The 23,722-nt window shown below is 34.0% G+C and overlaps 1 protein-coding gene across 19 annotated transcripts in view; it reads right to left on the bottom strand.

The window, feature by feature from the left end:
- The window catches only part of CCDC91 (coiled-coil domain containing 91), a 353,607-nt gene that overhangs the window by 255,049 nt on the left and 74,836 nt on the right, over nucleotides 1-23,722 (bottom strand). For 10 of the 19 annotated variants that reach the window (XM_043562023.1, XM_043562025.1, XM_043562041.1 and 7 more), the window contains 2 exons: nucleotides 17,354-17,396; nucleotides 15,084-15,175 (listed from right to left, as the gene is read on the bottom strand). In XM_043562023.1, the coding sequence (XP_043417958.1) occupies nucleotides 15,084-15,175; nucleotides 17,354-17,396 (135 nt within the window). Of the gene's footprint in view, nucleotides 1-15,083; nucleotides 15,176-17,353; nucleotides 17,397-23,722 lie in introns of those variants that run through there. The other 9 variants (XM_043562034.1, XM_043562036.1, XM_043562035.1 and 6 more) reach the window with 2 other exon arrangements.

Raw genomic sequence — 23,722 nt, 5'->3', positions numbered from 1 at the left:
TCTAAATTATATATGTAATAGCTATATATTAACCCATAAAATATACTTACATAAATTTCAACAAACACAGAAAAGTTTACAATATGGATCCTGTCACATTAGATTTTTTTGGGGAGTCTACAAAGAAGTCTTAATATTTGCAATAAACAAAACAATGAAGAGCTTTTACAACTAAATCAAACCAGTTAAACATCTATACTTCCAGACATACAAAAACACTGTGCTTCTATGAAAACTTTAAAATTCAGTTTCCCCAAGAAACTGAGAGACTAATCCAGACTCAAAAACCTAAGACTGACTCAGCACTCTGAATAAGGCAAAAATTACAACTTATCTGTCAAACCCAGATGTTTACCACTTCATGGGCTACACTCAGAACTATACACTTGTACAACAGAAACATAAAAATGTGAACTACTTTCCAGAAGTAAACAATTCATGTAATTCATATCCTTCCCATCAAGAGAAAAAAGACAACTAATTATTTTTATTATACACGTGAAGTATGATTGTCTATTTAGTTCACTTTAACCGTAAAAGAGCCTAGGAAATAAATATACTTCTTTGGTTTACACCCAATGAATCCAAAATGATATCAGGTTTAAACTCTAAACACTATCATGACCAACAATGCCTTTTCTTTCTAAAAAAATGTAAATCAAAACTTGTAAGAATTATATATATAATATATATGTAATATTCAGTTAGTGTAAAGATACCAATATTCCTAAAGATAATCAAGGGATATAAATTTATAATTTACATATTTCATGGATATAAGGAAAAAAAGACTTTTTTTAAGTTTATTTATTTATTTTGAGAGAGACAGAGAGAGTGTGAGCAGGGGAGGGGCAGAGAGAGAGAGAGAGAGAGAGAGAGAGAGAGAGAGAAAGAGAGAGACAGAATCTCAAGCTGACTCCACACTCTCAAACCAGAGGCTGACACAGGGCTCGAACCCAGGAAACTATGAGATCATGACCTGAACCAAAATCAAGAGTTTGATGCTCAGCCAAGCCACCCAGGCACCCCAAAAAGACTTTTTTTTAAAAATGTTTATTCATTTTTTAGAGAGAGAGAGCCCACGTGAGCTGGGGAGGAGCGGAGAGAGGAGTCAGAGAATCCGAAGCAAGACCTGCGCTGACAGCAGAGAGCCCAAGGTGGGGCTCAAACTCCCAAACCATGAGATCATGACCTGAGCCAAAGTCAGATGCTCAACCAACTCAGCCACCCAGGTGCTACAGAAAAAAAAGACTTTTAATATAAGCACATTTGACATCATAATATTTAATTAAGCCATAGCAAATAAATTAGTGATGGTATAAGACTCTGAAATAAATTAAAATACACAATGTATTGGCAGTAGACATACACTAATTATCAGAATCTAGCAAACAAGAGTCTATAAGCTTAATTTTTCATGTCAGTATTTTTGTTTTACCTTAAATGAAATTAAAGAAAACCAGTCACCAAAGAAGTAGGTTCTATAGGTAAAGAGTTTTTTTAATTTAAAAATAAAAATCCTAGGACTTCTCTTTCAAAAAGTATGAGAGACTACATACCTGGCTAACCCATCCACAGAAAGCAATTAGAAGTATAGAGTAATATTTTTAAAATATCAACTTAACCGTGGATCTTGCAAAATAGAAACACTCAGGCAAAAATTACGTAACTATTAATTTAGTAATTAAGTAAATTATGTAACAAAAAGATATAAGCAATTTTTTGCCTTGAAGACATTTGTCAAGCTTGTAAAACTTAGCTTTGTTTCTCAAGACCTTAAAGACACAGTGGACAAAAGTAAAAGTTCAGGACCCCACTCAAGGGACCTCCCCCACAAATTTGGGACCTCAAAGGACTATATTCTCCTGGTAAGAGTGAACTAAAAATAATATAGCCATCCTAGAACGCAAGAAAGAAAGTAGCCTGTATCTAATAATGCAATGAATCAGGGAAAGGAGAGGACAGAAGATGGAGGGAGAGGGAGGGGGAGGAGGAGAGAAGATCAAAAAGGAAAAACCAGAAAGGAAAAGGGGAAGGAAAGAAGGGAAGAAGAGAAGGAGAGGAAGAAGAGAGTGGGAGAGAAAAAGAGAAAGAAAAAGAAATTATAAGCTCATGTATAGGTTTCACATCAGCTTAGACAATGATGAAGAAAGAATTAGTGCAATGAAAGATATATGTGTAATTGCTCAGACTGTAGCATATCAGAATGTGAAGAAGAGGTTAACAGACATGGAGATAGGGTAAAAGAAGAAAACTGCCATTTATCTAATTTTAGAGTTCCAAAAGAAGAGGGGAGAGAGAATGAAGCAAAACAAATATTTGAAGAGATAATGGCTGAGAGTTTCCTAGAAATGATATAATTTTCCATAAGTGATTTGTAAGGCTTCTTGAATCTATAGATCACAGGGCTTCTTGAATCCACAGATTCAACTCAATACATTCCAAAAGCCCAACACAACCTAAGCAAGGCAAATAAAACATATCCCTACCTGCTATACCACAGCCAACCTACAGAACACCAATTACAAAAGAGTAAATCATAAAGGTAGCCATGAAGAAAATACCGATTAACTTCAAAGAAGCAAAACTTAATGGACCCAATTAATTTCTCAAAAAAAAAAACTATGGAAATCAGAAGACAGAGGGGTAATAATCATATTGTGCAGGGGGAAAAGAATGACTGTCAGTCTAGAACTATCTAGGTGAAACTAACCAATAAGAACAAGCACAAGCATTTCCAAGCAAGTATATACTGAGAATTCGCCAGTGTCCCCCCTGTGGAAAATTCTCAAGTTCAAAGACGAACTTTAAGCAGAAGGAAAGTGACTTGTGATGCAGAGTCTAAGTTGCAAGGAGAAATAAAGAAAAAAATGGTAAATATGCAGGTATATCTAATATACTTTGAATAAACAATAATAATAGTAACAATGCCTTGTAGAGTTAAATATATATTATATATTGATATATATGCAGATTCTGGGGAATAGATATGTTAAAAATACTTGCCAACAATAGCATAATTACCAGAGAGAAAATTATTGAAGTTCAGATTCCACAGTCCTTATGTTTTTCAAGAGGAGGATAAAGACACTAATTTGCTTCAGGCTTTAGCAAGTTAAGAATGCTTGTTAAAATTTCTAGGGAAACCACCAAAAGAAGCAAAGCAGAGTACATAATTTCCAAACTGGTTGAGCAGGAGAAAAAGGGAATAGGAAAATCAATTCAAAAAAGCTAAAAAAGAAAATGAAGAAACATAAAATGGCCTTACACATAGAAAGCCAAAACTACAACGGTAGAAAAAAGAACTACATATGTACATCAGTAATTACATTAAAACATATATGGACAAATATGCCAATTCAAAAACTAGGACTGTCAGACTGGGTAAACAAAATCTAGCTTTAAGCTCTTTATGAATAACATATATAAAAAAACACAAGAATGCAATGTTGAAAAACAGAAGAATAGAAAAAGAAATACCAGTTGAATTTTAATCAAAATAAAGCTGTTATGTTTATAATCAAACAAAGTAGGTTTGAGGGACAAGAAAAAACCCAGAGATATATAAAAAGATTGCTACATAATGATAAAAGCTCAATACACCAGAAAGATACTGAAAATATGAATGCACCTAGTAACATAATCTTGAGACAAAGCACAAAGTTACACAACTTCAAAAAGTTTATAAAATCCACCATCATAAGAGATTATAATACTTGTATAATTTAATTTTTATATAAAATATGTGCATCCTGCAACTGTCAAATCTAGTATCTAGACAGGTCTAGTGCATCAAGGCTTCCCAAGTATTCATGTACATTAAGCATCACCTGGGGATCTTGCTAAAATGCAGATTCTGGAATGGCAGGTGAAGAGCAGAGCCTGAGCCTGTGTTTTTAATAAGCTCCCAGGGGATGTCAATGCTGCTCATCCTCAGACAGCACTGTGTTCCAGAGAAAGTCTCATAAATTATAAATAATTTTTATTAAACTACTTTCTCTAGCCATAAGGCAATCAAGTTAAGAAATAACAACAATAAAAATAATCAGAAAAACCCCCATGCTTGGAAATTAATAAATACTTTTAAAATACCTAAAGGATCAGGAGTGCCTGGGTGGTGCAGTCGGCTGAGCGTTCGACTAGATTTCGGCTCAAGTCATGATCCTAGGGTCATAGGATTGAGCCTCATGTCGGGCTCCATGCTGAGTGTAGAGCCTGCTTAAAATTCTCTCTCTCCCTCTGCCCCTCTCCCCGCAGCACACACTCTTTCTCTCTAAAATAAAAATTAATTAATTAAAATAACAAACATCAGTTCTTTCTGAATATTTGAAAACATTTATCATTGAAGGACTTTTTAAGCAACAAAACTGGCAAAATGTACCTAATGTAATAATCGTAGGGGAACTTATAGCCTTGAATGTTAATATTTGAAAAACTTCTCTATTTCAATTTTCTGGTGGTCTGCTGTTGAACTACAACTCATCTATACTCCACCTAACAAATGTTAATTGAATAGTCACAGCATTTTCTATTTTGTTTGTTTTCCATTGTTTCCCATGTATTTGGTACACAATAAATACTTATTGAATAGGAAAAAAAATGAATTAAAATATGGTAGAAGTAAATAGTCTCACACCTAAACTTCAAACAGGATCATAAACAAGGAGAGGCCTGTCCATCTTTAAAAATTCAGGAGAAATAAAATTCACAAATTTTATCAAACATATTTCCACCAAAGCAAAGTACTTGTATTTAGATTATAAGACCAAGAATTTAAAATACTTTAATATTGTTCCTTTAGGAACATAATGGGTTGATAAGTTCAAAAATGTTTATTTACTAGACAAATGAACAATTCTGTCGGCAAAAATGTCCTTATGTTTTAATTGATGCATGCTCACACAATGTTAAGGGAATGGTTAAAAAAAAGAAAAGTAACCTAAAGAATTTGCTGATGGATGGGTCATGGAATAAAGAACCACCAAGAGGAAACAGGAGGAGAAAAGGATCAGAAGACTCAAAAATCTCATGAAATCATGGCACTCCCCAAAGAGGAAACACTAGGAAAGCAGTGTCTGCAGAAAATAGCATCAAGAGTAGGACAGACACAGTGTTTGAGACCATCAAATACCCAACCTTCAAAACAAAGAAGGAAGTGCCAGAAAACTCAACCTGGCTGAGCAAATCAATGCAAGCTGCTTTGAAATCCTCAGGAGCAACAACAATGTTCATTAGAGACACCACTGGTGTCCAGAGACATCAAATTAAGTGTGCACAGTGCAGGTCAGAGCCTTTGGTTATGCTGGTTCTACTGTCCTGTCAGTCTCATGTTCCTGCAGGCCCCAGCCATCTGGTCACTTGAGATTTCCCAAAATAGAAGAACTTATTGTTTCTAGCTACAGTTAGGCCTAGGAGTCTAAAACAAGAATCTCAGGGGTAAAGGGAAAGCAGGGGAGAAGGAGAGAGTGACACAAGCAGTTCTGTTAGCTTCAGATCTGGCCTTGGCCTCTCATCTCCATACCAGAGACTTTAGGCCAAACTGAAATTTACTCTAGTCTCACACTGTACTATTCATCCACAGCACCCATATCTAAGGTCTACTCCCTGCTCCCTATCCCATGCCAGCCTAGAGTGAACAGGATAATGATTACTGCCCTTCGAAGATTCAGACATGGGGCTCACTCTAAACGAGTTCTCAACTTGGCTTCCTAACCAAAACACGTAGCCCCCATTCTCAGGAAGAACAAGAATTCCAAAATTCTTGTTCCAAAAGGAAGCTGATCATCTAGACTTCAAAGATCCCAGAACTAGGATCAGAAATTATAGAAAAGTTTGTCAGTTGAGACCTCTGACTGATCCCTTAAAGATACTCTAAGGACAGTATATATGATTGTGAGATTCCTCCATGTTGTTATATGTAACTGGAGCTCGTTAATTTTCCAGGTGTATAGTGTTCTGTTATACAAATATACCCCCAAATATTAAGCCTCTACTTTTGATTGACATTTGGGTTGTTTCTAGTTTGGAGATATTATAAACAACTTCTAACATTTTACACATAAAAATAGAATGTGACATCTAAAGAGCATTTCAACCTACCATGCTACCATTAATTTTTCCATGACCATCTAAAGATTTCATTTTCGAAGGACTCATAAAATTAACATCACCTTCAACATGGCAAATGTGTATTCATGTGTGACCATATAAATATAAAATTTTACATTATTTAGAGTTAAAAAAACAAGTATGCTAATTGCTTATATTAGTAGTGAACTATGTGCTAATTTTAAATAACCTTCCCATTAAATCACAGAAACAATATAAACTGTCACCCATTTTAAAACAGAATACATACAAGAATATTCACTGCATCCCTTTTTCTGAATTTGTATCGAGATCTCTCTCCATAAACAATCCTGAATATGGGAACACAACTTGCAAGCTTCCAAACACCTCAATAAATGGATACTTCTATAAAACAAGTCTCACTAAAATGTTAAATGAGAAGAGAACGACAAAAACAAAACAATAGGAAAAGTCAAGGGGAAAAAAATATTCATTGCAAGAACATCAGAAAACTGAGAGGAAAATAACTAGTTACATGAATGCCGGCACACCCAAAAGAGCGCTGTGCAACTCTTAAAATGAAATAGGAAGATCTGTAAATACTCCTGTAAAAAGATCTCCAAGTTACTATTGAGAAACAAGCAAGAGGTGTTAGTGTGAATAAACAGTATAATGTCATCTTTGTAAAAAGAAAAGGAAGTGGCATTCATGTTTTTGTTCCCCTGTACAATATCTGGAGGGCTACAAAAGAAAATGTAAAACAAGTTATATCAAGGGAGTGGGATTATAGGACCAGGATAGAAAAGAAACTTTCACTGTAGAATTTTAATTTCATATCCCATTTCTTTCATGCTTTTATACTACTACATATGTGTGTATATGCCTGACTGTCAAAAACAATAAAAAGTGTATTTTCTGACACCAAAGAAACATAAGTCAGAAAGACAGCTAAACAGAAATTTATAAACTGGCATAAAAGCACTAAGCAATGATTCCTACTCTTACTGAGCCATTGAGCCAAAAAGGGCTTAAATTTTTTTTTTTGGCTGGGGCGCCTTGGTGGCTCAGTCGGTTAAGCGTCTGACTTCAGCTCGGGTCATGAGCTCACGCCCCATGAGTTCGTGCCCTGCATCAGGCTCTGTGCTGACAGCTCAGAGCCTGAAGCCTGCTTTGGATTCTGTGTCTCGCTCTCTCTCTGCCCCTCCCCTGCTCATGCTCTGTCTCCCTCTGTCTCAAAAATAACATAAAAACATTAAAAAAAAATTTTTTTAATGAAAAAAAATTTTTTTGGCTAATTCAGGATTATGATGATAAAGAGTCAGAGTACTATCTTCATCTTAAAGAAACAAGATTTGCTGCCAAACTTCATTTCTCATTAATACAAGAAAATCCCTATAAAGCTCTATTTTTAAGAATTTTAATGTACTCTGTAATATCCTAAAAATCAAACCACTGTCTTTAAAAAGCAAGTTCAGAATTAGAACACATAAAGATTGTTCTATAAAATATTGTAAGATTCAGTTTAAATAGTAGCTGACAATAATTAAAATACATAGAAAAAAACAAGTTTCTCTTATATATGATAGTATTTCATATTCATATTTTTGTTCCATGTTTATAACTATTTATAGAGTAAATGTAATTTATTAGATTAGTGCTGTGTCACTAGGACCATGAAGTTAAAACCAGGCACCATGATTCACCTAGTGGAAGCTTCTCATATTACAGAAAAAAATGAAAAGATAAACTTGGAACTCAAAATCTGGAAGAATACTTAGGTACCATCTAGTTCTTTGATTTATAGATTAAATAATTGAGTTTCAGAGAAGTTACACAGTTAGTTGAAGGCAAAGCCAGTACTCCTCACTTCACAGTCAGAGTTATTTGACTCTAAACCACACTATAAACCCAATCTTCAAGGTCATAACAAATATCACTGATATAGTCCATACTATATGTATTAATAAAGATAGGAACTTCCAGAAATTACTGAAAGCCTCCATGAAAACTAATATTACATGTATAGCAATAACTCATAGCTTCATAGAAACTATCATCTTAGTTCTCATTTATAAAAACTGGCTCCAGAATAAGAAAAAAATGAGTTAATAATCTGGGAAGTAAGAAAAACTTAAAGAAAGTAGCAAAAGGAAGGTATCTGGTAATCATCCATTCAAGTAATCTGTATAAAGATACTACAAAATTATTACACTACCATGGAAATCCAGCTTACATCCTGGCAAAAAATGTCTAATTGGATACAAAGTTGAACGGATGGGAAATTTTTAAACATCACCCATACTGCCTATTATAATACAGGTATTTGAATATAAGTCACTTTCAAATTTAACCTAAAATATAGATCAGACCAATGAATTCAGTTAATGTTTACTATGACTATGTACCAACCACAGATTATTCTGAAGAAAAAAATCACAACAATGTTTTCTCAAACAAAAATGTGTGGACTCAGGTTCTGAGCTCTTGTAGATGTGTAACACAGATTCTACTGGAAAAACAGGGTTAGCAAGAAGAGTAATGGGATATTAATAAAATGACCGATTTGTTGTCCTAGGTTTTCCTGGCCAGGAGAATGGAGAATGGAAAAACTGAACCATGAAATCAAAAAGGCATCTGTCTTCCAGGTTTCTCTCTGCCAATGTCTTGAGAAAAATGTTTGAACTTTCCTGTTGGCTTTGTATGCAAATAGCTCCAGATGCAAAGTGAACCACATCTAAGTTATTTGGTTCAACATCTGCTGGTCCAATTCCCATTACTCCTTCTAAAGGGTCGGCTTGTGACAGACAGTTTAGTTTGCCCTCTATATAAGCTGTTTTGAAGGAGCTAATTTGGATTAAAGTATCTATCTAGACCGCTTGTTTTTCCCTTTGATGGTCAATGCATTCTAATGTGGTTCTGTGTAGTGCTACAAGGAACTTAGAAACATATTGGAAAGGACAGTATTCAAGGTTTTGCCTCCCACCTCGCCTTCTAGACAATTTATATTTCTAAAGTTAAAAGTAAAAAGTGAACAGTCATTTGCCTCTAAAACAGCACCACCCACATTGTACACAATGGCAACATGACAATACTTTCTGACCGAATATTCTTTTCATGAAACCTGTATCAAATATTTGAAGCTAAAGTTATTGATAAAAGCACTTATCAATATTAACAATGCATTTCATGAGATATCAGTGATTTGAGCTGACAATTTCCATATGGGATCACTGAAAATGGAATGAGGTCTACAGCACACAGCACTCAGTGTCTGACACACAGCTGACTTTCAAACATTTGATAAATGAGTGAATTAGTGAACGAATGAACAAACAAAAAAACTAAAGAATTAATTTAAATAAATCCCATGGATTCTGAAACTTTGGATCTGCTGCAATTGGAAAGCAATCAGAAAACATACTGAACCCAAACTAAGACTACAGTCTAATGTTCTTAGAACTTGTAAGGTCAAATAAAAAGAAAGTCCTTCAGAAAGGTATGGGTAGAGAGGACAAATTGCATTGAAAGGTAAAAATGAGGAAAAGAGAAGAAATTAGAATATCCATCTATATATGTATGTCCATATTCTGTAGAGCACTACCGGAGCACCTGGGTGGCTCAGTCGGTTAAATGTCTGACTTCAGCTCAGGTCGTGATCTCATAGTTCGTGAGTTTGAGCCCTGCGTAGGGCTCTGTGCTGATGTGTAGAGCCTGGAGCCTGCTTCAGATTCTGCGTCTCCCTCTCTCTCTGCCCCTCCCTCACTGGGCTGTCTCTCTCTCCCCCTCTCTCTCCCTCTCAAAAATAAATAAACATTAGGAAAACAAATTTCTAAAAAAAGTAGAGCACTACCAGTCTTATACAAATTTGTAAAAGATACTTGAAGATGATTTCAAAAAACAAGATTTCCTTGCCTTAGAAAAACTCTTATTCTACAAAATACAGTTCTATGAGTTTATAACTCAAAAACTTTCTGATCTTATATACTATGCAGAATCTGGAATGATTTTCCTTTGGAAAAATGTTTAGAAACATAAATAAGAAAAAAAGAAAACTGGATACTATTATTACGTCTAGACCCTAATATTTGTCAACTAAAATTTAGTCTAACTTCTATTGTTCTCGACTGTTACCTGCTAACACACAGTAAGACCAGACAAGAAATCAGGGGAAAAAAAACAAAAACAAAAAAACAGCAAAATAGCGATTCTCTTTTTCTGCAAATCTGTGACTACTCTTGTTAATCATTATTTCCAGGTCACTTGTCTGTATTAGTAATGACCATGAAAGTTCAGTGAACCGTAGAGTATACCTTCTTTGCCATATTTGAGTAATTATCTAAGATTTCCAAGATTACTGTATTTTTTAAGGCAAGTTTAGGTTTGCTTCCTCTACCCTGTGGTTGAAAGACTATTTAATTACCTCCAAAGAAGTAAAAACACTTAAAAAGAGTTACTTGTTGTATCGCTATATTGTATACCTGAAACTAATACAATACCATATGTTAATTAACTGGAATTAAAAACTTTTTTGAAAAGAGTTACTTTTGAAAGCAAATGTGTTCTACTAATCATCAAGAAATAATTACTGAGCATTATTTACTATCAAGGTAAAATACTATACTAAGTATTTAGAATTCATAAAGGTTTAAATAGTCTCTACCTACCAAAGTTTAGTCTAAAGTAGACATGTAAAGGTAGCAGTCATAATGATAATACATTTTTTCATATAAATTAGTACACCCATATTCATAGCAGCATTATTTACAGTCAAAGAAAGCAACCCAAGTGTCCATCAATGTATTAATAGATAAACAAAATGTGGTCTGTACACATAGTGGAATATTAGTCAGGCTTAAAAAGGAAGGAAATTCTAATACATGCTACAACATGGATGAACCCTGTGAACATTATGCTAAGTAAAATAAGCCAGTCACAAAAAGACAAATACACTATGATTCTATTTTACATGAGTTACCTAGAGTTGACAGAAAGTAGAATGGTAGCTGCCAGAGGTTTGGGGGAGGGGCAAATGGGTGGTTTTGTTTAAGGGCTTTAGAGTTTCAGTTTTACAAGATGAAAATGTTCTAGAGATTGGCTGCACACCAATGTGAACATACTTAATGATACTAAACTATACACTTAAAAACAGTTACATGGTAAATTTTGTGTCATTTTACCACAATTAAAAAAAAAATACCAACTGGCATGACCTAAGTCCCAAGCAAGTGGTGCAGAAAAAAACTGATATAATAGCTCAGAAGAAAGAAGAGTTATGAAATATAGATTCAGTAAAAGCTCTATGCCTTATTTTGAAAGAAAAGTGAGACTCAAGCAGATAGGAGATGAGGGAAGGTATGAAAATCAGAGCAATGGCAAAGTGATAATAGACATCATCCAGAAACAAAATGCAGATCAAAGTTTGGCTACAGGCTTCAAAAAGAATAACCATGGAAGATAAAGCTAGAAGGAAAGGCCATGAAATAGAGAGGAAAATGCTTGATAAAGGCAACTGTTTTCATTGAGTATCTTTCACTAAAATAAAGTAACAATTATCACCCTTGTACTGACAGTAAAGGCAGAAAGAAAAGGAGATTGATAACCTCATATTCACTTGTCTCTTACTTACATTCTCCAACTCCCATGATGATGGAAGTGTGGAGACACGTTTTACAGGTTAAATGCTATACATGGTTAAATGCCATGAGATACAGGCTTACAGGAAACAGTTTGTATACAAAATTAACATGTGAATTTCCTTTATTCTCAATGGCAACTTTTTAATATCATCATCAGCTCTGCACAGAAACTAGCATTTTAAAAAGTCCCACTGTGTAAATGATCCTAATAGTACAGTGAGATGCATGTTTTGAGGTACCTCGATTCATTAACAGTATTGTAAGCTATAAACAGACACTGTTTACATGATAAATTAATTATCCCAGTTGCTATTATGAAATCATCCTCCAACTAACTGCCAGCCCTAAAGCAAGATAATCATTAGTCACACTAAGCCTACTACATTCTTTGCTTAAAATCTTTTATCCTAATCTCGAAAAGGAAAATTTCTATTCTCCCCCAAGTACTTTAAAAACTTAAACCAAATGTTTCTGAGTAATCTTCTTGGATTTTAAGATGTAGTAAAACTTGGTTAATATTCATCTCTTTTAAAAAGATCTTTCATATAGATTACAGACTGCTAGGATGTAGGTAGAAAACCAGACAAAAGGAGAATATTCGTCTTTTCTAAAACTGAAAAGAATCTACTTTAGATCTCTTAAAGCTTCCTATTTCTCTGGACTTTGGTGTGGAAATGATTAAATTGTTATACTAATTAGGATGTTCAGATCACTCTTGTCTAAACAACTTCGGATACCTGAATCAGAGGCAAACAATACAATACCAGCAAGCAGAGGAAGAGAAACCATCTTCAACAAAAGAGAAAGATTATTTTGGCTGAGCAAACATCTGCCATGTCTTAACTTTAGCTTGTGGCCAGGTTTCTTTACCTCCACTTCTGCAAGTCACCAAGGAAATTCAGAAAGACTTCAGATCTGACTTTTTAAGGGAGTAAGGGAGAAACTGTGTGTGTGTGTGTGTGTGTGTGTGTGTGTGTGTGTGTGCACGCACGTGCGTGTGTGTATGCATGTGCACACTAAAGGAATTGTTCTTTAATTCTAATTAGGCTTTGAGGACTTGACCTACAGATATATAGATACATAGATGGGACATATAACATTCACTCTTGGAGAACAGGAATTAGATAATCTGCCCACAATATACAATTCTTTATTACACTGCCACAATAATTATAGCAAAATGGATTCTGTTCTTGCTTTCACACATAGTAAAGAAGTACAATTTGTCTTCAACTTCTAATCTACTGAAACCATTTCTTTAAAAGCCGCCTCTGACTGTGAGGTTTTTCTCAGTCTCCAATCTCATTGACCTTGCTACATATAGCCTTTGATACCAGTGACCATCCCTTCTTTGAAATGTTCTACTCCTGATGCCTAGCCTATACTCTCCTTCTCTCTCGACCTTCTGTCCTTTTCTTCCTCCTGTTCCCCAACTAAGGACATCTAAATTTCTCTACTTAACCCTATTCTCTTTACATACTGTTTCCTCCAGTTATCACCTACAACTTCAACTATCATATCCATGAAGAAACTCCCAAACCAAGAACTCCAGCCCTAACCTTTCTCCTGAACTCTAGATACCTTAAATACACATCTAGGACAAATTCATTAGGCTTCAAACCGTCCCAAATTAACTTTTTAATAAAAGTCTCTATTTCTGTTCAAGGAAATACCATTCCTTCAGAACCAAGGCTTAAAATCTCAAATATCAATTTTGACTTCTCCTTCTCCCTCACATCCAGTCACCCAGACAGCCCTGATGATGGGGTTTTTTTTCCACAAAAGAGTTATTGAAAAAGAATGGAAATATAATCTGAAAGACTAGATTTCATTCCTAAACATATATATCTGTATCAAACTCCAAAATTTTATAAACCATCATTTTGTACAAGAGGTATACTGAAGCTGGCCTATCTACCTTACAATAAGCAAAAAAGTGACAACACACTGAAAATCCTAAACTGTTATATAAATATCATTATTCCAATTCTTCCTATTGATTTCCACTGTCACCCTAGTCATCATTCATTCAGCTATTCATTCATGTTTTTCTTTAATTATTCTATGAATATTTATTTAGGGCCAGCTATAAGCTTGGCACTGTGTTCGACATGTAAGACATAACAACAGGACAAACAGACATAGCACCTAACGTCACAAAACTTACAACCTAAAATGCAAGTCAAAAAATAGGTGTACATAGGTGTGGGAAGGTTCTCTGGGAAGGCCTCCCAGAAAAAGAGATATTAAAGCAAAAGATAACACATAAAAAACAGAGGAGTTAGTATAGTAAGGGAGCAGGAGAGTGTGGCAATGGGGAACAAGGTGAGAAATTCCAGGCAAAGGAAACAACAAACATAAAGCCCTCAAACAAGAATGAGCACCCTAACTAGGTCATACTTTCCCATGTTTACACCTTTGTTTCATTTATTCTTCTCTCTTCAAAATCTTTCCCCATTCTCCCCTCTCTGCCTATTGAAATCATAAATATCCTTCAAAGCCCAGATCGATAATATATACTGACCTTCTAGGACAGTACTTGACTCATATGAGGCCTAAAATAAACATTTGCTAAAATGAATGGATGACGAAATCATCATTCTTCCCAAATCACAAATCTGCTTCATATTACAAGTACGTATGTGCCTATCTTCTCTTGAAGTAAAGGACACATTCCCCTAGTACTTAATGCATAATAAGCACTAGAAAAACATTTTAGGATGAATAACTCTAATAATCTAAGACTAAACAGAGCTGTTAAAGAAGGATCCTTTTATCTTCTACCTCCAATTTTACAATGATTTGGCAGAGCAAAAAGTCTAGAAAATTCAAAATATTATTTATACATGAATTATATTAATACTGAACATTAGGTCTTCCATAAAATATCTCTAAACACTAGAATTTATTTTTGCATTTGATATCTTGGATGGCTAAATTTTTATTTTTAATACTTATGAATGACCTTCCTAAAAAAAAAAAACAAAAACACTTCTAAATTTAAATACTGGTGAAGATGTAAAATTATTTTAGAATATTTTTAGAATATAAGAATAAGGAGTCTTTTTAATTAATTAACCAGGCAGTCTAAAAATATTATTTGGTACCTCATTTTCCTAAAACTAAGATGAGTTAGAAATGTAAATTATACTTTAATTTCATTTAATGTTCATGATATCATTTTTGGAATCATGCCTCAAGCCACACTGCAGAATTTGTTATGCAATTTATAATCTGTTAAGAGAAAAACCTAAATTAAATCTGGGTCATTCCATTTTTCAGATCAAAGAAGGCCAAGTGCAAAGTAAAAAGGCTTTCAAAGAAAAGGCAAAAATGTTAAATTAAAAAAAAAAAAGAAAAAAGAAAAACCTCTCTTACTGCATAGTAGTACCTGTAGGAAAAGCAGCCCAAGGAATAGCAGGAGACGTAGTCTGGGTTTCGCCATTTCCACCATCAAAAATCTCTGCAGCCTAGGAAAAAAAGGCAAATTTATTTTAGAATATCTAAAAAGTAGAAATGCTAATTGCAATCAAGCCTTCCAAATTCTACAAGCATATTCTCTGTGATATACCTTCCAAATTACTCAACTGCTTTTCAGTCTTCATTGCTACCACCACAACCACTACTCACCACCCCCAGTACTCAGGCTGCATTATTTTTAAGTAAAAACCTTCCTTCCTTATTAAAATATATCTCGTGCCAATGAAATTTTTATTTTGCATATCCTTCATCACATTTTCACTTGTGAGCTTTATACCTAAGAACTCTAAACTAACTCACCACAAATTTGCTCGTGTATGTAAGAAAAAATATATTTTACTTTAAAAGTATCAACACCAAATCTTTTTCATTAATTAGCACAAAAGCTAATCGAGATCAATCTAAAGAAATAGGATTCATCTATATTCTTGAATAATCTACCAGGTGGATTTACTGGCAATCAACTCTAATAGAGAATTCCTAAAGCTGGTGTTTTAAATTAACAAGCCTTCCTACTAAACAGTTTTAAAAGTAAAGGACAGTCAATTACTGCATGCTGAGTTTGTGGGTAAGAGTGAAGAGTTTTCTCTCCCTTAAGTGTCCAGGTCACAGCAAAATTATTACTGAGAAAAGGAGCCAGAATTTCAATTTGGATTCCGCATTGAGTTGTCAGCCAAAAAGCAGTCAATTGAGACAATCTGCCATGGAAGCTAAGTGACGCAAAATATAGTAATTATTACCTATAAACTATGAAAAATGAACATGGTTTATATGACCAAGGACAGAGACCTTCCATATTTCTACAATTGGATGCAAAAAGAAAGAAACCTAATAACCAATTAAATTAGAATAATTGGTTAACATTGTGAATATTTAATACTGAAAAGAATAGATCCACTGACTGTAACAATGAAATATAATTTTACTCTGAGGTAAACTACCCACTTTGTTTTTCTCTGATATAATAAATCAAGCATGGTTTAAACAAAGGAGGCCAAACTAAGTTTTAACCTTCAAATAACTGACAACTCCTAAACAATAAACTAAGATGATATCTGAAACATATATTATCCTCAAAATGAAAGGAACTTTAACAAAATTTTAAATGTTACATTTCAGTAAAAGATTAAATCACCCAAAAAACACCCAAAATATTAAAGAAAATGGAAAAAAAACATACAAATAAAAAAGAAAATGGAAAAAAAACAAACACCAGTTTTAGATGAAATAAAACAGGTATGCTCATATTCCAAATACCTCCATTTTGACAGATAAAAAGATCAATGGACGAGAAAAGGACCCTAATCTAAAAAAACTCACACCATTCTTTCATGGTTTTCAGAATACTGAGTATATACTTAATATCTTGTTTCTATTAATGTCTTTAATTAAACTCCCTATTTTTAAAAAACAATCTCCTTTTTACCAAATTCCAAAGTAGGTGAAAATCTTACTAAAAAAAGGAAAAAAAAAAAAATCACAGAGCTCACTTAGTAGTTCCAAGACTTGAGCTCAGGCATCCTGACTCCTAATCCAGAGATTTTCCTGCAAGACTATACTGGCTCCATAAAAATAACTGGGTTACAAAATATTTCAATAAAATGAACACACACTGAAAAGGATTACGGAAAAGACAGTGCTTCTTCAGCTAACAATTTCCACTTACAAAGCATCCAACTCAAACCTGAGAGAATAATCTAACAACACAAACATACTAATTAGCTCTATAAGCCACCAAAAGGCTACGTATTTAATATACTACATCAAATCATTACAGGTGTAAACATGAAAATATGTGACAGATCTGCAATACTCATCCCTCATCTCACAAGTATTTCCTAATAGACATGTATCCCAGCAAAATCATCAGCTGACAGTTTTTACAACTTCTTTAATGCTTCCACTAGTAGCACTTAATTGCTTCAATTCAAACCATTCTGATGGGCATGGCCAGATGTTCAATAATAATAAATCATTTTTATCTTTCAAAAGGGATATATTTTAATTCTCCTTGATTTCTTTTTTTTTATTCCAGTTTTACATTAAAGATGATCCAGAAATGATCCTGAGTACCAATGACAGATAATACATTTTCAAAATAGTATACTCCATTATAATCCCACAAAGTTAAAGCAATTACATAAGCAAAATAAGGTAATTGCACATACCTCAAAACCACCAAAATCATCATCATCCATTCTTCAAGTACACCTGAAAAATATCAGAAGACATTGAAACAAGCCCACACACACAGTTATTTACGTCAAAATATTTTTCTTACTTAAATGTATATACATTTTGACTTGCAAACTAAAACTATTTCATTTGGGTTTTAAGAAACTACTTTTTAAAAACTATATGGGTATGCATTTTTTAATGCAAAAAGACTGGGGGTTTTTTGGCAAAATTAGCCATTCAGGCAAAATTAGCAATTGCTGTGACTTTTTCAGCAACCATGTATTTTGCCATTTGTGTTGAGACGCCAGGAGTGGAAAAATATTCTTTTACATTTTAATTTGCTTTTCCCAAATTGGCGCTAGGGCTCAATTCAATAATGCTTCCTGCTTTTTGCATCTATTCCTCAGTTGTCTGGCAACATCAGCACAAACTCCAGCTAAGAACAGGACTGTGGTGAATTTTTGGAAATCTGTCCCCTACCACAAAGGTTCTTCCCTCGGTTTCATGGCCGAGGTTGATTTAGATTTTCAAAATTGATCAGCATTTTTGAGCTGTGGCCACAACTTCTGGAGCATTTTGATATGTGTATTTTTAGCTGAAACTACTTTGCACTTTTGGAAAAATGTGGAGCAAGTTACTAGGCTGATCAAGATAAATCAAGTCATGTATTCACGAGAGACCAGCGAAGAGAAAAACACAAGTGAATATCCTGAATTCCTCTCTTCTTTACACTTAAACTGTGTTAAGACAGACAAGCAGTTAAGATAATACATGCTTTATTTTGTCCTAAATGTGTGTCATAAAAACGGAAGGAAAAAAACATGAGTACCTGGGCTTTAAGAAGAATAAAAAGAAAAAGCTTTTATCTAACAAACCACTAAAAAACCAAAAAGCCCTGAAAAGTAAAACAAGCAATAGATGGTATACATTTAGATGAAAAATAAGTTTATAATAAATTGTGATTCAGTGGTCCAAGTACTATTCTAGTCAATAACTGGTTTCCTTTCTTATCTTTCAAAAGTGAACTATCCAAATTATTAATTATAGTTTCCTTGACTCACTAATACAAGATGAACCTGATTATAGGAAAACAACCTTCTCCAACTTCTTAAAAAACCAGCAAAACAAATTAAACCATGTTAAGCGATAATTCTAAAGGGATTTTCTAAGGCACTTTGCTTTAAGTGATGAAGCAGTAGTCATCTATAGTCATGTCTTGCCTTGTCAATGAAATTAATATTAATGCCTTCAAAAATAAATTCAAAAACTAGTCAGAGAAAAATACACAGTAAAACACAATCTCAAGGATTGTTTTAATAGACAAAGAAAACTTATATTCACAGAAACACAGTAGGTAATGACACTAAAAGGAATATATGTAGACAGAAGTACATTATAAAAAGGAAAGGCATTAAATTAATCAAAATGAGATACCACTGTTGTCCCATTACCTACAATTTAGTAGTTTGATGAAAATTTTTTAAAGATGTATTTCTCAAAAAAATCAGAGCTAACCAAGTCATCCACATACAACACTTAAAAAATACAAACCAGACTTTCAGAAACTTTTGATGGTGGTTAGTTTAAAATGGAATTCACATTAATTCTGTGTCTCAAGCAAATAGAAATCTGTATGTGATTACATTTTTTATGAAGAAATTATGAAATAAGAGTGATATGGATACTGAGAATTAACCAAGTCTAACTATAAACACTAAGTTTGTGTTTTCCACATGTATCCCACGAATCTCAGTAGACAATTAAAAAATATTTTTAGCATCTACCACACTATATCCAAATAATATGGTTTCAAAAAAATAGAATTTCTAGAGTAATGCTTCTATGTGTTTTGTAAATTACATCCCAATAAATTATTTGTAAGATACCAGAAAACTTGCAAACAAAAACAAATAGCCATATTTAACAATCATTTCAGCTTGTCTGCATGTGGTAATGAACCAAACACCATCAGTTTTTTAAGTACTGATTTAACTCTACAAAAGAATGTATTAACGACCATTGATGTTTTCCATACCCCAACAACCTCTACATATTAAAATGCAGATGGTAGTCTTCTACTTTATTTTCAAAGAAATGAAATATTAACACATTTTAAAAGATACATGTGTTTTGGGGCATCTGGGTGGCTCACTCCGATAAGCATCCAATATTCTTAACTTTGGCTCAGGTCCTAATCTCATGATTTGTGAGATAGACATGGAGCCCTGCTTTGGGTACCGCGCTGACAGTGCAGAACCTACTTAGGACTCTCTCTCTTCCTCTCTCTCTGCCCCTCTCTGGTTCTCTTTCTCTCTCTCAAAATAGATAAACTTAAAAAAAAAGAATAAATGTGCCTTGAGTTTCTTAAAATACAATAATTAGAGAAATATTATTTTAAAGCATTAACATTTCTCCAAATAATTTACTTTCAAATCCTGCAATAGTTCCTGTTTCTTTCTAAGCCTTACAAAGAGCAGGAGGAAGTAATATTAACAGCACTGATTTGTGAAAATCAATTTTACTAAATACAAAACACAAAAATTAGTTTTTAAAAAGAAATATTACAAGTGTGGTCTTCTTTACAGATTTAGCTACTCCATCACATTTAAAACAGTATTTTATCTAAAACGCATTTATCCTTTTTAAAAATATTTCTAGCATTTAACATTATATCCCATTAAATTACAACTATAATACAGCAACACCAAATATACCTGTCACATAAGTTATAGAGTCATGAGCCTGACCAAAAAATTGGCAGATCATTAGTTCATCTTTTGGTGTCATGGCAGGAGATAAGATGCATACTTTGTTATGATTAGGTATCTACATTGAAAGATTTCACAGTATCTAGTTTAACAATTCTCAGACTTCTTTATATCTGAATTTGATCTCTTCTGTTGTGCTAGTATATAAATTCCCTCCTTTATTATTCTCAGTATTTAATATATTGCTGATATTTTACAAGGAAAACATATATACAACACTTAATGTAACAAATTTTTATTACGCGACTCTGTAGAACTGAGCAGTCAAGATCCTCAAGGTGTTACAGTCTAGGAAGAGTGGGGTGGGGAGAAGAGTGTAAAAAAAAATGCAAATTTTAATAACATGAGCTATAAAAGAGCCTTAAGAAAGAAGAAAAAGTGTCTAAGGTGGAAGGAAAGATTTACAGATGTGATATATCTAGTAGGAGCATCATAAATGCTTCAGGGGGGAGATATTTGAGAAATCTATTTCAACAGACCTAACAAAGAATTTTAAATGGCACATTAAGAACATGCATTTTATTAGTCTTTTCCTAAAAGATAGCAAAGATTTGTTTTGATTGTTTGCTTCTGCATAAACACAGGGTCAAAGAGAATGTGAAATGAGAATACTGCAAAAAATTCTGAAAGCAAATACAAGAAAGATGAATCTAAAACTACTAGTGTGGAAAATAAGGATCAATCACATTTACATCAAAGAATCCACAAAAGGCTTAGGAATGCATGTCAATGAAAGTTGTGTAAAGGTAAGACTCAAAATAAAAGTGGCAGGTATATCCCAAGATCCCATTCTACAATCTGCACAACAGGAAAACTTACAGTTCTTCATCACAGCAGAAGACTGGGTTTATTCCCTGGACAGGGTAAAGCCAAGGGTCTCTGGATTAGAGGACACCGAGACAGCTGGACTAAGTCAAAGTTGTATTCAGTACTGAGACCCATTCTCCCAGTCCTCTTTCATCACTTGGCAACCAAACTGCCAGCAGCTAGGTTTCAATCTCTAGTCATCAGAGTTGAAGATTCTTCTCTGGTGAATCTAATCAACTCATGAAAAGGATGTCATCAGAGGCACCACCAAAGAAAAAAAAAGTTCACTCAGCTATCACTACTTTGACAAATCCTATCCATATGCAGAAAATTTCCAATTTGCTCCTGATTTCAGTAAAATAATGAATAGTATAAAGGCTAAAAGAAAAGATTATCAAGTCAGGTTGCCTCAATTCAAATTCTAGTTCTGCTACTTAAATGTGTTACACTGGGCAAGTTATTTAAACACTGTGTACCTCAGTTTCCTCATCTGTCAGAGATACTACTAGTACTACTACTACTAATAATAATAATGGTAACTAGCTCTTAAAGTCATTATAAGGATTAAATAAATAAAATAGATGAAGCACTTACAACAGTCTCTGATACATTCTAAGTATTATATAAGTGTTTGTTACCTTATTAGTAGTGTTTCACTCTTACATATGAGCAGATGGCCAAGGACAATAAAAGATACGAAGAAAGTATCTAATATAAAAAATAAGAGACCAAACCAAAGAGAAAGAAACAGAGACTACACAAGAAAATTTTCAAAAAATAAAACCCCAGGGGCGCCTGGGTGGCGCAGTCGGTTAAGCGTCCGACTTCAGCCAGGTCACGATCTCGCAGTCCGTGAGTTCGAGCCCCGCGTCAGGCTCTGGGCTGATGGCTCGGAGCCTGGAGCCTGTTTCCGATTCTGTGTCTCCCTCTCTCTCTGCCCCTCCCCCGTTCATGCTCTGTCTCTCTCTGTCCCAAAAATAAATAAAAAACGTTGAAAAAAAAAATTTAAAAAAAAAAAAATAAATAAAATAAAACCCTAACTAGTACTTTCAGAGAATTAACAACAGAAGATAGTGCATCCATGGAATAAGAACAGGAAGCCTTCATTTGGGGGAAGAGGGGGAAGAAATGAGAGAGGGATGTGCACCCAGACTAAGGTCTTGAAAATAAAAATGATTACAGAAATGAAAATTGCAGGGTGGAAACTAAAGCTGAGGAAATTCCTATTAAAAGAGGAGTATAAAAGAAAAAGAAATGTAAAGTCAGAGTAAAAACATAAGAAAATTAAAAGATCCAGTCCAGAATATGCAATATCTAATTATCAGGAATTCTAGAAAGACAAAGTAGAGAAAACAAAAGGAAAGAAATCATCAACAAAATAATTCAAGAAAATTTTCTAGAGACACCTGGGTGGCTCAGCCCGTTAGTGTCTAACTCTTAATTTCAGCTCAGGTCATAATCCCAGGGTCATGGGATCGAGCCCCACATCAGGCTCTGTGCTGAGCATGGAGCCTGCTTAAGATTCTCTCTCCCTCTGCCCTTCTCCCCTGTTCATGCTCTCTCTCTCTCTCTCTCTATCTCCCAAAAGAAAGAAAGAAAGAAAGAAAGAAAGAAAGAAAGAAAGAAAGAAAGAAAGAAAGAGAAAAAAAAAGAGAATTTTCTAAAACTAAAGGATACGATATCCAGATTTAATAGTTCCTCAACTATCCAAGAAAATAGAAGAACAAACCCACACTAAGGCACAGTAGAGACAAGGAAAAGATCCTACAGGCTCCCAGAGAGATAAAATAGGTTTCGTACGAAGAATAAAGAATATAATCACATTAGAGTTTTCACAACAGCATTGCTGGAAGGTGAAAGGCAAGGGAACAATGCTTTTAAAATTATGAGGGAAAATGATTAGCAGATAGAATTCTAAAATCAGCCAAACCAACAAATAACTAATGTGTGGGAAGACTAAAGTCATATTCATACTTCAAAGTGTCAAAATTTTTATTTCCCATTCTATAGAGTAAACCAAGGGAATAAGACACAAGGAAGAAATGGGGTTAGAAAAGAAAATAGGTGATATAACCAAAGTGAAAACCAAAGGAAATTCTCCCAGAATAGTGGTAAAGTGAGTTCCCAAGCTATCTATAACACAAGAACAGAGAGCAACCCACCTAAATTAAAGCAGATCAGAAAGCTCCTGGGAGGACTCAAGCAAATCCAATTAATAGACTCTCATGTGTTTTACCATATCATGAGAGTAATTTTAAACAACTGTGGGAGAATTAAGAGTTGAATTAGTGATTAAAACATTAACCAAATTAAAAAAAGAAAAAATAATACGTTGGACAGGAAAAGTAAACATTATAACAGTACTATATTTTTTAGCCATGAATACTATTTACATGGCAATAATAAACAATGAATAACTAATGGCACAAAAATTATACTAAAACCATATCGGAAAGCTAAGAGAAAGAAGAAGCATGTGGTATGAAGTGTAGAGAGGGTGATGAAAGACAGCTAAAGCTTCATCTTCCATAATGGAAAGTTGCTGGGTATGAAACTGAAAAATGAAGAAGTAGCAATAATAAACATGTTTAGGGATATACTGGTAAACACTAAAATTATCAACCATATGTACTAAACATCTTGCTTCTAGAAAACAAGAAAAGGAGAGGCTAGAAGAGAAGAGCAGGCATAGGAGATGGTTATGTTTCATAACAAGTATTTTACAACTTTAAACTGTGGGCACATATAACTGATTTCTTTAACAACAGTATTAGAAGACATCAT

The sequence above is a fragment of the Prionailurus bengalensis genome, chromosome B4, assembly GCF_016509475.1.
Source record: "Prionailurus bengalensis isolate Pbe53 chromosome B4, Fcat_Pben_1.1_paternal_pri, whole genome shotgun sequence".
NCBI classification, from domain to species: Eukaryota; Metazoa; Chordata; class Mammalia; order Carnivora; family Felidae; genus Prionailurus; species Prionailurus bengalensis.
Note: the sequence above shows the minus strand (reverse complement) of the source record. Positions and strands in the feature narration are given on the sequence as shown.